Source organism: Pantherophis guttatus, chromosome 1, assembly GCF_059756535.1.
Source record: "Pantherophis guttatus breed Tessera chromosome 1, ASM5975653v1, whole genome shotgun sequence".
In the NCBI taxonomy this organism is placed as follows: Eukaryota; Metazoa; Chordata; class Lepidosauria; order Squamata; family Colubridae; genus Pantherophis; species Pantherophis guttatus.
In genome coordinates, this window is record NC_142063.1 from 219693645 (window position 1) to 219707950 (window position 14306).

Here is a 14306-nt window from a genome sequence, read left to right on the forward strand (position 1 = left end):
TATCACCAAGGATCACCACCCAACTTAATCTTAACCCTAACCCTAACTCTGGGGGAATAGCCAGGTTTTAAGAATTCATTTGAATGAAGGTCCAGGGTAGGGTCCATACATTTACCCAACAATTCATAGCTTTGTCAGGATTACAATACACTTGTGCCCCCCCCCCCAAAATTAGAATCATAGAAGTAGTCCACCACAACATCTCTGAGAAATAACTATCAATTCTGTAGTTAAAAATTTCTCCTGAGAAGAATGCAATACTTCAGGTAGCAGCCTGTTCTATGTTTTGCCATATTATGGAAGGATGACATTAGGAAATGTATGTGCTAGTATTGGGGCCTAAACATTTCAGGGTGATGAAGAGCTGTCATAAGAACAATGCAACAATTTTTTTGAAAAAAGTTTCAAGATGATTCTGCAAGCATATTTTGAAAAGGATCAGCTCCTATTTGCAGTCTGACCATCATTTTGCAAGGGATTATCGGCTTCTTCCTTCTACTATAACAAGGAATTATTTTAGAAAATAGAACAGAGAAAATGAAAACTTGTGTTTTGTTTTGTAGAACACAAACTTTGGCATTTTCACCATATCTGTCAGAGATATTAAATTTATTGTTTTTAGTATAGTGAATTTATTGATAAATTATTCTGGATGTTCATGAATTTTCCTATTTCAGTTGTACCTCAGTACTCATCGTTAATTGGTTTCGGGAGGTGTGATGAGTACCAAAAATGTTGAGTGCCAAACAATTTTTTTCCATAAGGAATAATATAGTGAGTCACAAGGCAGCCGACACCGACAAGTTCTAGCTTGTGCAACAAACGATGAGTACTGGGACAAAATTTTCACATCAAAATGTTTTGACTACCAAATCCGACGAGTTCAAAGCAATTGAAAGCAGATACCAAAGTATCACTGTACTCTGTTCCCATTTGATTCTCTGATGGGACCTAATTCCTCTCAGCAGGAAAGTAGAAGTATATCCTCATCATATTCACTTGACTGCTTGTGGTAATTACTGAGCCTGAAATATTCACTGGATTCAGAAAATCTGAGACATTTGAGATAAGTCTTCTGGGAGATATGAACTCCAATAAAAGAAAGAAATATGCTTTGCCAATCTCAACCTTCACAAGTTACTCTGCTTTAGATGGTGGTTCAAGAGACCACAGGATTTCAGGTGATTTGTCCCTCATGGCCCCACCTCCATGCAAGCACCACTTGGGCTACTGCAACTTCCAAAATGGAGAATTTTATGCAAAATCCAGAATTATGCCTTGAAGAAAGCTCATGGGAGATAACTGAATTATTCTATCTGGAAATATTATGCTTGGAAAGAGGAGCATCCCCTTGGGGATGTGATGTTGGTTTATCATTTCAATCAAAATGAGGCCTAGAGTGGGAAAAGTGTTGTTTCAGATTCCTACAACTTTCTTTATAGACTTTGAATTTTAGTGTTTCTGACCTCCTTCCTCTTCCCTCTGAAAACTCAAATTTATTATTTGAAATACTTTCAGTACAAATTTGACTTTTGTGTGGTAGGTCAAAGACTGCACTCCCCCAAATAGTGGCTGGTGCTAGGGCCAAACTAAAATGCAACTTACTTTAAAATTTAATTAAAACTAAATGCAGTTAATACGATTGAAGGTGTGCAATTAGAATCCTCTTTTTATCAGAGTAAACTTGGTAATACTTTTGCGGATGTGTAAGAATCATATCTAAGACCTTTGAAGGACGCAAGACTTCATTTTGTGTCTCTCTGCGCTATGTGATCTAGGACTATCCATCTAAACTGAAACAGCAATGGTCTAGATTAGGATCAGAATAAAACAGCCTATTAGAGTATCTTCTCCTACTTGAAAGGTAGGCAAAGGCAGATGTGAAATGTAAGAATAGGTGATGTATACAAATTTGTCAATGATCAGTTTTTCGTTTGCTTCAAAAGTTATAGAAAGCTTAAACTTGTTCAATGTGTTCCTGCCATTGTTATTATGATTACTGCTACTAGAAGTATTATTCTGTATTTTGAAGGGCTGCTTCTAGACAGGCCTACCAAACATCATCCAGTCTAGGCAAAACAACATGCGTACTTTGTGCCGGAAGAAAACTCCATACAACATCTGAAGAGGCCTCAAAGGAATACCAGGAAAGGTAAAACTTTCTTTAGCTATAACCATGAAGGTATCCAGGACCAAACATTTGTCTACCGATTGGTTAAGCAAGACTTCATTTTGTATCTCTCTGCTCTATGTGATCTAGGACTATCCATCTAAACTGAAACAGCAATGGTCTAGATTAGGATCAGAATAAAACACCCTATTAGATTATCTTCTCCTACTTGAAAGGTAGGCAAAGGCAGATGTGAAATGTAAGAATAGGTGATGTATACAAATTTGTCAATGGTCAATTTTTTGTTTGCCTCAAAAGTTATAGAAAGCTTAAACTTGTTCAATGTGTTGCTGCCATTGTTATTATGATTACTGCTACTAGAAGTATTATTCTGTATTTTGAAGGGCTGCTTCTAGACAGGCCTACCATACAATATGCAGTCTAGGCAAAACAACATGCGTACTTTGTGCCAGAAGAAAACTCTATACGACATCTGAAGAGGCCTCAAAGGAATACCAGGAAAGGTAAAACTTTCTCTAGCTATAACCATGAAGGTATCCAGGACCAATTGGTTAAGCAACTTCAGGGTACTGGCATGTGGAGAAAATGTCCTTGATTGAAATGCTTAGATCTAGCACGGGTGGGTGAAAAAGAAGAGGAATAGTAATTGATCCATATAAAGGAGAAAGCCAGAGGGGAGGAACTGGGAAGGACATCTGGAAAAAGAAAGAATACAGATTTTTATTGTCAAGAGTTGCTGAAAAAACAAAGATCATGTTTGCATGTTGAGTTGGAATACTCAACTGGATCTTGGACAGCAATTTTTTTTATTTCTTCTAATGGTCATGGGGAGTGATGCTTATTTCCATAGCTTCACAGACACGGAGTCTCAGGCATAACCCTGAATGTCACTTGGAACATTATTATAAAAACTGCTTAGGGCCCTCTTGCTCCCTAAGGCCTTCAGAAAAGAAAGAAAATTAATTATCTTGATAATTTTCAAATCCTCAGAGCTCTGTTGGATTGGCTGGCGAGAGCTGTCAGCACACGTACACTTGCAGCATAGCAAGTTCTTCATTAATTTATTAGATTGAGAATACCAAAGCATTAGGTGTCTCCTAAATCTCATACCTGATATGTTCCCATGCTAGAAATAGATTTTAAAATTGGGTTAAACACAAGTCAGCTTTTCGGTTTAAAACAAACATGCAAGGTTCTAGCTAAACATTAAAAGGTTGAACAATTTACCTTGAGTATAGTTGTCTCTTAATCATTGGGGAGGCTTAAGGTGATCTCTCAGTTGAAGCCAGGAGATGTCCTCTGAGCAACTCTACTCCTATTTGTAGTGAATGGCTGTGTGCCCACTGACATTCTGTACAGCAAATATATCAGTGACCTGCTCCTAACTGTGTTATGAAAAGTAAAGTTATGGCGATATCTCTTCATCCCGTTCCTCTGTAGTTCAGTTGAGGATCCTCATGTTTCCTCTTGGCAGTCTTACCTCTGCAAGGAAGATGAATGCTGACCTTGGTTCAAGTGACAAATCTATAGTTAGTGATTTCGTCTACTATGAGGAACTGAGTCCAGAATGTACAAAAATCGGCTGGGATTCCACATGAGGCAAAATGGTTCCCATGACAGGGAAGACTTCCCTGTTTAGTTCTCATACTGCCTCAGTTGGTACCACTAGTATATGATCAGTGGTGGGTTTCAAATTTTTTAATTACCGGTTCTCTGAACTACTCAAAATTTCCACTACTGGTTCTCCAGAACTGGTCAGAATTGGCTGAAACCCACCTCTGATGTGGTCCCTTGGAAAAAAGGGAGCTGGCATTCAGATTAGGATTACCCCAGAGGAGAAAGTGGGATTTGTGTGTGTGTGTGTGTGTGTGTGTGTGTGTGTGTTTGTATGTGTGTGTGTGTGTCACTTATCTAACCACCTCACCTCGACAAATCATATCAGCACGTCTGTCATCGATCTTTTATAGCAGCTCTGTCATGACAGTATGGTAGCGTCAGCTCTTCAAATATGCTGCATAACTAACTACGCAGTAGAAAAGGTGACAATGTTGAAAATATTTTCCTCTTCCTGTCAGCCTTTTGCTCATTTAAATTCATATTTATTTTAGAGATGGTTAGACACACATGCACACAGGGTATGGCTTAGAAATGAGTTGGATAGGCTGGGCTATTTTTCCAGATATCTGAATCGTGTCTTGCTATTTGAGAAATTTGAAATGGTATTTTTAGTACTGAAAATACCCCTCCAGTGCTTGAAGCAATTCCAAGTTATTTATGTAGGTGTCTAAATGTTCTTCTTATTAGTTTAACTTCTTTAGAGATGGACCAAGATCCCCTTCCTTCCTTCCTTCCTTCCTTCCTTCCTTCCTTCCTTCCTTCCTTCCTTCCTTCCTCCCTCCCTCCCTCCCTCCCTCCCTCCCTCTTCCTTCCTTCCTTCCTTCCTTCCTCCCTCTTTCTTCTTCCTCCCTCCCTCCCTCCCTCTTTCTTTTTTTCTTTCTTTCTTTTCCTTCCTTCCTTTTTCTTTCCCTCCCTCCTTCCTTCCTTCCTTCCTTCCTTCCTTCCTTCCTTCCTTCCTTCCTTCCTTCCTTCCTTCCTTCCTTTTCTTTCTCCCATAGTCAGTGATGTCATGATGCAGCCAGTGACATCATGACATTATTGGGGTAATCAGCTTTGGAAGGATGTTAGAAAGCTTCAGGGGTAAAATAGATATACCCTCTTCTCCCTTTAAATAAATTTAACCCCTATCCCAAACAGGCTCCCAGAATCACCAAAGAGATGCTGGATCTGTACTTTATTCCATTAGAAATAAGCTTATTGTAGACATTTATGTTATCCCAATCCATTTAGTCTTACCTAAATTTGCCCTAGTCTATTGTATGATAATACTAATTCTCATGTCTTTGCTGTATGTTTGTTGTTATGTAAAGCAGACGAAGGCTGGCTAACATAGGTTTTTTGGTGTCAAGAAAGATGGTAGAGTGGGAGACAGGAGGGATTAATGCCTGGAAAGTTGTTTTGTAAAGACAATGCAAAGCATCTAGGGACTTTCCTGCTTTTTCATGAATTCCTTCCCTGTTGTAGTAGATTCTCCACCAAAGAAGATAGTCTGATGTAGTTAGAGCATTAGATTAAATCTGGACAATACTATGTCCTCATTGGATGTTTCATTGTTTACCGTACAATCTTGATCACAGCATTACCAACCGCAAGGGATTTTTGTGAGGATACAATGGGATGTACATGAATGCATCTTAGAGGAAAGGTACAACTTACCTGTAATTAAAGAGAGCTTGTAAAGTTCTCAGTCACTTCTATAGAGTTTATTTATTTATTTATTAGATTTTAATCCCGCCTTTATTATTTTTGTAAATAATTCAAGGCGGTGAACTTACTTGATACTCCTTTCTCTTCCTCTTTCCCACACAACAACAACCCTGTGAAGTGGATTGGGCTGAGAGAGAGAGTGACTGGCCCAAGGTGCCCCAACTGGCTTTCATGGCTAAGGTGGGACTAGAACTCCCAGTCCTTTGGTTTCCAGGCCAGTGCCCTCACCCCTACACCAGAATGCAGTTTTTCCAACTTAATACTGTCAAAGGGATAACTTTCATAACTTTCCTTGAGCTGCTGAAGTATTTTGGTGACTTTGATACTAGATGAAACCTAATTAATTTTCCCTCTGTTCTTGCAGGAGTCAGGAGCAAAAGTCTCTGCACTGGAGTGAACAGAGGAGGATCCGATATGTCAGGAGTTTGGCTGCTTTAGAGGATGAGCTTCACATAGCCCGACACCTTGCTAGAGAACAATTGGATAAAATTGCCATACAGAGGATGGTACCTTATTTTCATTTCTTTTCTATTAGTAGAAAATAATCTCTATCAATTACTTGTTTTCCTACCAGAACAGGCTGAACACCGGCCCGGGTTAAATCCAATTTTTTTTACTACTGGTTCTGTGGGTGTGGCTTGGTGGGCATGGTGTGGCTTGGTGGGCATGGCTTGGTAGGCATGGCAGGGGAAGGATACTGCAAAATCTCCATTCCCTCCCCACTCCTGGGGGAAGCATATTGCAAAATCTCCATTCCCACCCCACTCTGGAGCCAGCCAGAGGTGATATTTGCCGGTTCTCTGAACTACTCAAAATTTCCACTACCGGTTCTCCAGAACCTGTCAGAACCTGCTGGATTTCACCCCTGACACTGGGGTTCATAACTCACATTAAGCCATCATTTATTTGAACCATGATTTGTTGAATAAGTCACAAGGGCTGGATTGCCATGTTATGTACTGTATTCCAGGATCTCCAAACTTGGCTACTTTAAGTCTTGTGGACTTCAACTCCCAGAATTCCCCAGCATGGCTGGCTGGCTGGCCCACCCAGCATGGCTGGCTGGCTGGCCCACCCAGTATGGCTGGCTGGCTGGCCCACCCAGCATGGCTGGCTGGCTGGCCCACCCAGCATGGCTGGCTGGGGAATTCTGGGAGTAGAAGTCCACAAGTCTTAAAGTTGCTAAGTTTGGAGACCCCTGCTGTATTCCATCATTTATAAAACATTGTTGCTAGCATGACATCAAGGCAAAATGAAACAAGCCAACCTCATTATGACAACAGTTGAAGTTGGCCTGAAGTCACTCCTGTCATTCACAACTTTGGTTAACTGACACCATTGCTTGATTCTTTCTGGAGAATATTCCTTTCTAGGGTCTGTAGAATTTGGAGATTTTTAAATGCATTTATTAACATTCTAACTATTATTTATTTATTTATTTATTTATTTATTTATTTATTTGTTTGTTTGTTTGTTTGTTTGTTTGTTTGTTTATTGTTTATATTTATATACCGCCCTTCTCCTGAAGGATTCGGGGTGGTGAACAGCCAAGAGATAAAACACAAGAAATACAAAATTTAAAAACAATATTAAAATCCGATTAAATTAATTTGGCCCACAATTAAAAGCGCCCCTGTATTAAAACCCATATTTAAACAGTTTAAAAATTAAAACAAATTAAAAGAGTTAGGCAGCCCGGCTTGTTGGAATAAAACCATCTTTAGGGCACGGCAAAAGATGCGTAGATCCGGGATCCGCCGTATCTCCGGGGGCAGCTCATTCCAGAGGGTAGGTGCCCCCACAAAGAAGGCTCTCCCCCTGGGGGCCGCCAGTCGGCATTGTTTGACCAACAGCACCCTGAGGAGCCCCTCTCTGTGGGAGCATACACTATTTATTTAGTGATGGTTTGAATTAAATGAACTAATTTCGGTTAATAAAATAACATAACTTACTTGAGTCATGTCCTCAGGGATTATTAAAAAAACATGAACTTGTGGGCTATAGATTTTTCTAAATTAAAAAAAATGCTATAATATTATCACTTAGCTTAATGCATGAGCTCAAGGACTCTTTCCAAGTTATTGAGTGATTTTCCCATAATTACTTTACAGGTAGAAGAAAAAATGGCCTTGGAAAGGTATACGGTTGAAGAAAGCATCTGCCGAGCCCCAGAAATTTTAGTGCGGTTGAGATCTCATACTGTGTGGGAAAAGATGTCCGTCAGGCTTTATTGTACAGTCCAAGGATTTCCCACCCCTGTTGTACAATGGTAAGCCTTTGACTCTCTCCAGGAATCTCAAGATGGTGCTAAGTGTTATTCATGTAATAACCCAGCTATTAAATGTCACTTTTATATTGGCTATGTTTAAGAACCCTTTATAATCCTCAAAGGCATTCTGGATGGATGCCGTTGCCTTGACATGAATGACACAGAAGCTTCCAACTTTATCCTTGAAGGCATCGACTGGAGACTTCAGAGCTTGAAACGGGTTGCACACTGAGATGTTCATTGAGAAAAGTTCAGGGGGCAGAATGCTATATGCCCTTCTGGACAAAGCTGAACAACTCATAACAACAACAACAACAACAACAACAACAACAACAATAATAATAATAATAATAATAATAATAATAATAATAATTCTATACCGCCCTTCTCCCGGAGGACTCAGGGTGGTGTACAGCCTATTAAAAGCACAAAGACAAACATCAATTAAAAATAATTAAAATTATTAAATAGTTTCGGCTCAAATTTAAAACCTCCCAAATTTAAAACACCTAATTTAAAATCATTACATTGATAGCCCAGCCTGGCGGAACAGCAGGGTCTTGAGGGCACAGCGAAATACACGGAGGTCAGAGATCTTACGCATTTCCGGGGGCAGTTCATTCCACAGGGCAGGGGCTCCCACAGAGAAGGCCCTCCCCCTGGGTGTCACCAGCCGACATAACTTGGCCGATGGCACCCTGAGGAGACTCTCTCTATGGGAGCGGACTGGCCGGTGGGAGGCTATTGGTGGCAGAAGTTGGTCTCGAAGGTACCCGGGTCCTATGCCATGGAGCGCTTTAAAGGTGGTAACCAGCACCTTGAATCGCACCCGGAAGACCACTGGGAGCCAGTGCAGCTCGCGCAGGAGGGGTGTCACATGGGCACAACGGGTTGCGCCCATAACCACCCCCGCGGCCGCATTCTGGACCAGTTGGAGCCTCCGAGTGCTCTTCAAGGGGAGCCCCATGTAGAGAGCATTACAATAGTCCAGCTGGGAGGTGACAAGGGCGTGAGTGACTGTGCGCAAGGCGTCCTGGCCCAGAAAGGGCTGCAACTGGTGAATCAGGCGAACCTGATAAAAAGCCCCCCTGGCCACGGCCATCATATGCTCTTCTAAAGACAGCCGTGCGTCCAGGAGGATGCCCAGATTGCGAGCCCTCTCTGTGGGGGGCAGAGATTCACCCCCAATAGTCAGCGATGGCACCAGCTGACTATATCGGGACACCGGTCACTCGGTCTTGGATGGGTTGAGTCTGAGCCTATTTCTCCCCATCCAGACCCGCACGGCCTCCAGGCAGTGAGTGACTGTGCGCAAGGCGTCCTGGCCCAGAAAGGGCTGCAACTGGTGAATCAGGCGAACCTGATAAAAAGCCCCCCTGGCCACGGCCATCATATGCTCTTCTAAAGACAGCCGTGCGTCCAGGAGGATGCCCAGATTGCGAGCCCTCTCTGTGGGGGGCAGAGATTCACCCCCAATAGTCAGCGATGGCACCAGCTGACTATATCGGGACACCGGTCACTCGGTCTTGGATGGGTTGAGTCTGAGCCTATTTCTCCCCATCCAGACCCGCACGGCCTCCAGGCAGTGAGACATCACATCAAGGGCATCATTGGGGTGGTCTGGGGTGGAGATGTACAGCTGAGTGTCATCAGCGTACTGATGGACTCTCATCCCAAAACCACGGATGATCTCACCCAGCGGCTTCACATAAATGTTGAACAGAAGGGGCGAGAGAACCGACCCTTGCGGTACTTCCCATGCGAGGTGCCTCGAGGTCGACCTCTGCCCCCCTGCCAACACAAACTGCGAATGGTCGGAGAGGAAGGAGGAGAACCACTGCAGTACAGTGCCCCCTATTCCTAACCCCCTCAACTGCTGCAGCATGATACCATGGTCGATGGTATCAAAAGCCGCTGAGATATCTAATAGGACCAGGACAGAGGAGCCCTCCAGAGATCATCCACCAATGCGACCAATGCCATTTCTGTGCTGTACCCTTGCCTGAAGCCCGACTGGTACGGGTCCAGATAGATAGCTTCATCCAAGTGCCGGGGAAGCTCTCGTGCCACCACACTCTCAACAACCTTCACCACAAAACAAAGGTTGGAGACCGGATGGTAGTTAGCTAATTCAGCCGGGTCCAGGGAAGGCTTCTTGAGGAGGGGCCTCACCACCGCCTCTTTCAAGGCAGCGGGAAAGGCACCTTCACTCAAAGAAGCACTTATAATCCCCTGGAGCCAGCCTTGTGTAACCTCCCGGGAGGCCAGTACCAACCAGGAGGGACACGGGTCCAATAAACATGTGGCGGCACTAATCTTACCAGAACCCTGTCCACATCCTCGGGAGCCACAGGATCAAACTCCTCCCAGATAATATTCTCAAGACCTACCCTTGTCTCCTCCCCCGGACTCATCCAGTCGGAGTCCAAGCCTTCCCAAATCCAAGCGACTTTATCATGCAGGAATTGCATAAAATCCTCAGCTCGACCCTGCAAGGGATCTTCCCGCACTCCCCCCCGAAGAAGGAGTGGGTCACCCTAAACAGAGGGGCTGGGCGGTTCTCTGCAGATGTGATAAGAGTGGAAAAATGGTTAGATTTTGCCACTTTTATCGCCACTAGGTAGGTCTTGATATAAGACCTCACCTGTGTCCAGTCAGAATTGGATTGACTAGTCCTCCAGATGCTCGCTAGGCGTGTTTTCCGACGCTTCATCTCTCTCAGCTCCTCGGAGAACCAGAGATCGGCATCGGGTCAGAGGCCGCAATGGCACGACGCAGTCCAAAGCTCCGGTGGCCGCACTCGCCCAGGTGGCCACCAGGTCTCTGGTCGAGTCATGTGTCAGAGTTTCAGGAAACGGCCCAAGCTCCGTCAGGAACCTTTCGGGGTCCATCAGGCACCTGGGACGGAACCATCTGGTCGGTTCTGTCTCCCTGCGGCGAGGGGAAGTGGCTGGAAAGTCCAAGTGAAGGAGCGAATGATCTGTCCATGACAAGGGTTTAATGTCTAGGTCCCCTCTACCAAGATCATTCAACCACTGACCAGAGACGAAAATCAAGTCCAGAGTGTGTCCCCCTATGTGAGTGGGGCCTTGAACTAACTGGGTCAGGTCCATGGCCGCCATGGAAGCCATGAACTCCCGAGCCACCTCTGACGCCTCACCTGCGGATGGTAGGTTGAAATCCCCCATGACAATAAGTCTGGGGGTATCAACCGCCACCCCGGCAATAACGTTGAGCAGCTTGGGCAGGGTCGCCACCACATGTCAGGGAGCCAGGTACGTAGTCAGCAAACCTATCTGCACCCCACGGCCCCACTTTACAAAAAGGGACTCACATCCAGCTATCTGAGGAACAGTGGCCTCCCTCAGACAAAGACTTTCCCTAATAATCACCGCCACTCCCCCACTCCTCCCCTGAGCACTTGGCCGATGAAACTCTTCAATCAGTCGTTAAGTCCCTAAGTGATTTTAATAGCGCTTCTTCATTAGGATATGAAAATATAAAAGCTTGAAACTCAACAGTGAAAATGATATTCAACTGAAACTATGGGTGTATATAGCAAGAATCTGGGGGTACCTCAAATCTAACCTCAGGGGACATCTGTGTGTAACCTTTGCAGCTTTGTGTAACCTTTGCAGCTTTGCATAGCTGCCAATGAAATCCCACAATGTCATCCATGTTTGGCAGCTGATTTAATTTACTTCTGGCTCAGCTACAACTAATGCAAAGCTAGTTTGGGTTTTGAAACACTGCTCTGGGAAGTTATAATTGAGCTACTTCCCAAATTATGGAAATGTTAGCTTCATCCCACCTCAGGTTCCTGGGACACAGCTTTCCTAGCAGGTCTTCAAGAGAGAAGTTAACTTAATGGCTTTTCAGAGAGAAAGAGAGAGAGAGAGAGAGGGAGGGAGGGAGGGAGGGGGGAGGGGAGGGAGGGAGGGAGGGAGAGGGAATAGAGATAGATAGATAGATAGATAGATAGATAGATAGATAGATAGATAGATAGAGATAGAGATAGAGATAGAGATAGAGATAGAGATAGCGTTGGTAATGCAGTGGACTAAAGTGTTGTTAAGTAGCACTTAGCTACCAACTGCCTGCAATTACTGCAAGTTCAAATCTCACCAGGCTCAAGGTTGACTCAGCCTTCCATCCTTCCGAGGTAGGTAAAATGAGGACCCGGATTGTGGGGGCAATAAGCTGACTTTGTATAAAAAAGAACACTGCTGGGGGGGGGGTGAAAGCCCTACTAAGCAGATATATACAAAAAGTATGAAGGCTATTGCTTAACGCATTGTAAACCGCCCTGAGTCTCCGTAGAAGGGCAGCATATAAATTGAACCAATAAATAAATAAATAAATAAATAAATAAATAAATAAATAAATAAATAAATAAATGTAGAAATATATATATAGATATATATAGAGAGAGAAAGAGAGAAAGAGAAAGAGAAAGAGAGATATACAGTAGATATACATATAGATATAGATAGATATAATAGATCAAATCCCAAGACATGCCAAATCTTCCAGTTTTACCCGAAAACTCATGGTGATTTTGATATTCTTGCTTGATTCTGCAATAGTTTTCTAATACCACTTCTATTTATGTTGATGGTCATCGAAAATGAAGCCAGCAGTGAGTGCCTTTCCTCTCAAACTATAGAGCGCCATCAATTTTGCCTGAATTACATTGCAATTTGCTTTTCAGCATAAGCTGAGAGCTTTTGATTTTTGTGTTTTTGGTTTTGCTTCTCAGGTACAAAAATGAAGAATTGATTACTCCTGCAAGTGAGCCTGGGAAGTACACTGTCGAAAGCAAATATGGAGTGCATATGTTGGATATAAACAGGTAGGTATCTGTGATGGAGCAGTTATTAAGGTAATTTTGATACTTGTTTTACAAAAAATAAGTTCCATCAAAATCCACAGGACAGATTGCCAGTTACAGAGTATGGGAGATCTGCCTACAGTTGAACGCATATTGTGATTTGGGTTCTTTGTGAAAGTTAACTTTCTGGCAGCCACTACCCAACTCTTACATCCAAATGTTTATCACCCATGAAAAAGGCACCATAAGCAAGGGAGATCCTGGCTGGGTCAGATCTATCCATTGTGGACAGTTTCCTCAACCTTGACAATATGTCGAAGAAGATTCTCAGTCATCCAGGTAGAATTGACTGGAAGTTGAGTGATGGCAACTGGATATCTTTTCTTTTTGACTATCTGATGGTTTGAGGGAGGAGTGAAGGGGTTTTTCTTTAATGCCAAAATGGAAAATCCTTCCGTCAACAGAGGTGGAGCCTCAGAGACAACTTGTCCCCATTTTATATGCTACTTTTGCATCAGTCCCCAGGAAGATCAAGATCACATCACAGGCTCACCAGGAAGGCGAGCACTTAATGATCCACTTAGGAGAAAGGACTCTTAACGACTTTCTGCCTACTCACCTAATGAACCTGTCCAGACATGAAATCACCTCGGAGAACATATATAGGGTCTCCCTAACCAACTTATTCAGACTGAAGAAGCTTCTTGGATAAGTAGTGAAACGCTTCAAACCAAAAAGAAATGCCATCCAGTTGCCATGACTCAACTTCCAGTCAACCTTGCCCACTTTAAGATGTGTGGACTTCAACTCCCAGAATTTCCCAGCCCATATAGAGTTGCAGTCCACACATCTTAAAGTGGCCAAAGTTGAGAAACTTTGATCTATGGTATATTCTTCCTCAGGTAAGTGCTGGAAAAAGACAAAGATCTTTGTTTGGCTCATAGGGGGCAGATGGGAACTCTTCCTTCACTTCTTTAGCAACTTTGAGGATGAGGAGAGGTGCTGCTGGGAGGCCAAACAGGCCTATAAGTTCACAATGCGGATTGCACTGACACACAATCGCATGGTATATACACCATGTCCCAATCTATTAAACCAAATATTTATATTCACTTTTGTGGGCTTTATTTAATTTTGTAAACAAAAGAATCCCTTCTTATGCCCGTGTGTGTGTGTGTGTGTGTGTGTGTGTGTGTGCTTGTTGTTGTTAGCTGCGAAGTCATGTGCGACCCATCGCGACCCCATGGACAACGTTCCTCCAGGCCTTCCTGTCCTCTACCATCCTCTGGAGTCCATTTAAGCTCACACCGACTGCTTCAGTGACTCCATCCAGCCACCTTATTCTCTGTCGTCCGCTTCTTCTTTTGCCCTCAATCGTTCCCAGCATTAGGCTCTTCTCCAGTGAGTCCTTCCTTCTCATTAGTGGCCAAAGTATTTGAGTGTGCTAGTTAATGGCATTCATTTTTCACCTGGGATTTTTATCAGAAAGCGCCCTGATTTCTCTTGCGCTTTCTATTCTCTCTTTCATTATTTCTCTTTCCCTTTCCGAGTTCAGTTTCTACTGCCTTTTATTATATAAATATATATTTAAAAAACAATAAAGATATATATCTTAAAAAAGGAAGTGCCATGCCTTGAGATTTGTAATTCTCCTTGTTCCAGTGCAAATCTGATAAAAATCTCCCTATCTTTCCCAGAGCAGAAACCCCAAGGAGAGGAGAGTGCGCTTTCCTTTCCATAGGAACAATGGA

General features: G+C 43.2%; 1 protein-coding gene across 1 annotated transcript in view; it reads left to right on the forward strand.

The window, feature by feature from the left end:
• MYOM2 (myomesin 2) overlaps window positions 1-14306 on the forward strand; it is a 94210-nt gene that overhangs the window by 9624 nt on the left and 70280 nt on the right. Inside the window, exons 3-7 of the mRNA XM_060689260.2 lie at window positions 2033-2152; window positions 2515-2634; window positions 5820-5961; window positions 7567-7724; window positions 12484-12576. Coding sequence (XP_060545243.2) covers window positions 2033-2152; window positions 2515-2634; window positions 5820-5961; window positions 7567-7724; window positions 12484-12576 — 633 coding nt within the window. The remainder of the gene's footprint in view (window positions 1-2032; window positions 2153-2514; window positions 2635-5819; window positions 5962-7566; window positions 7725-12483; window positions 12577-14306) is intronic.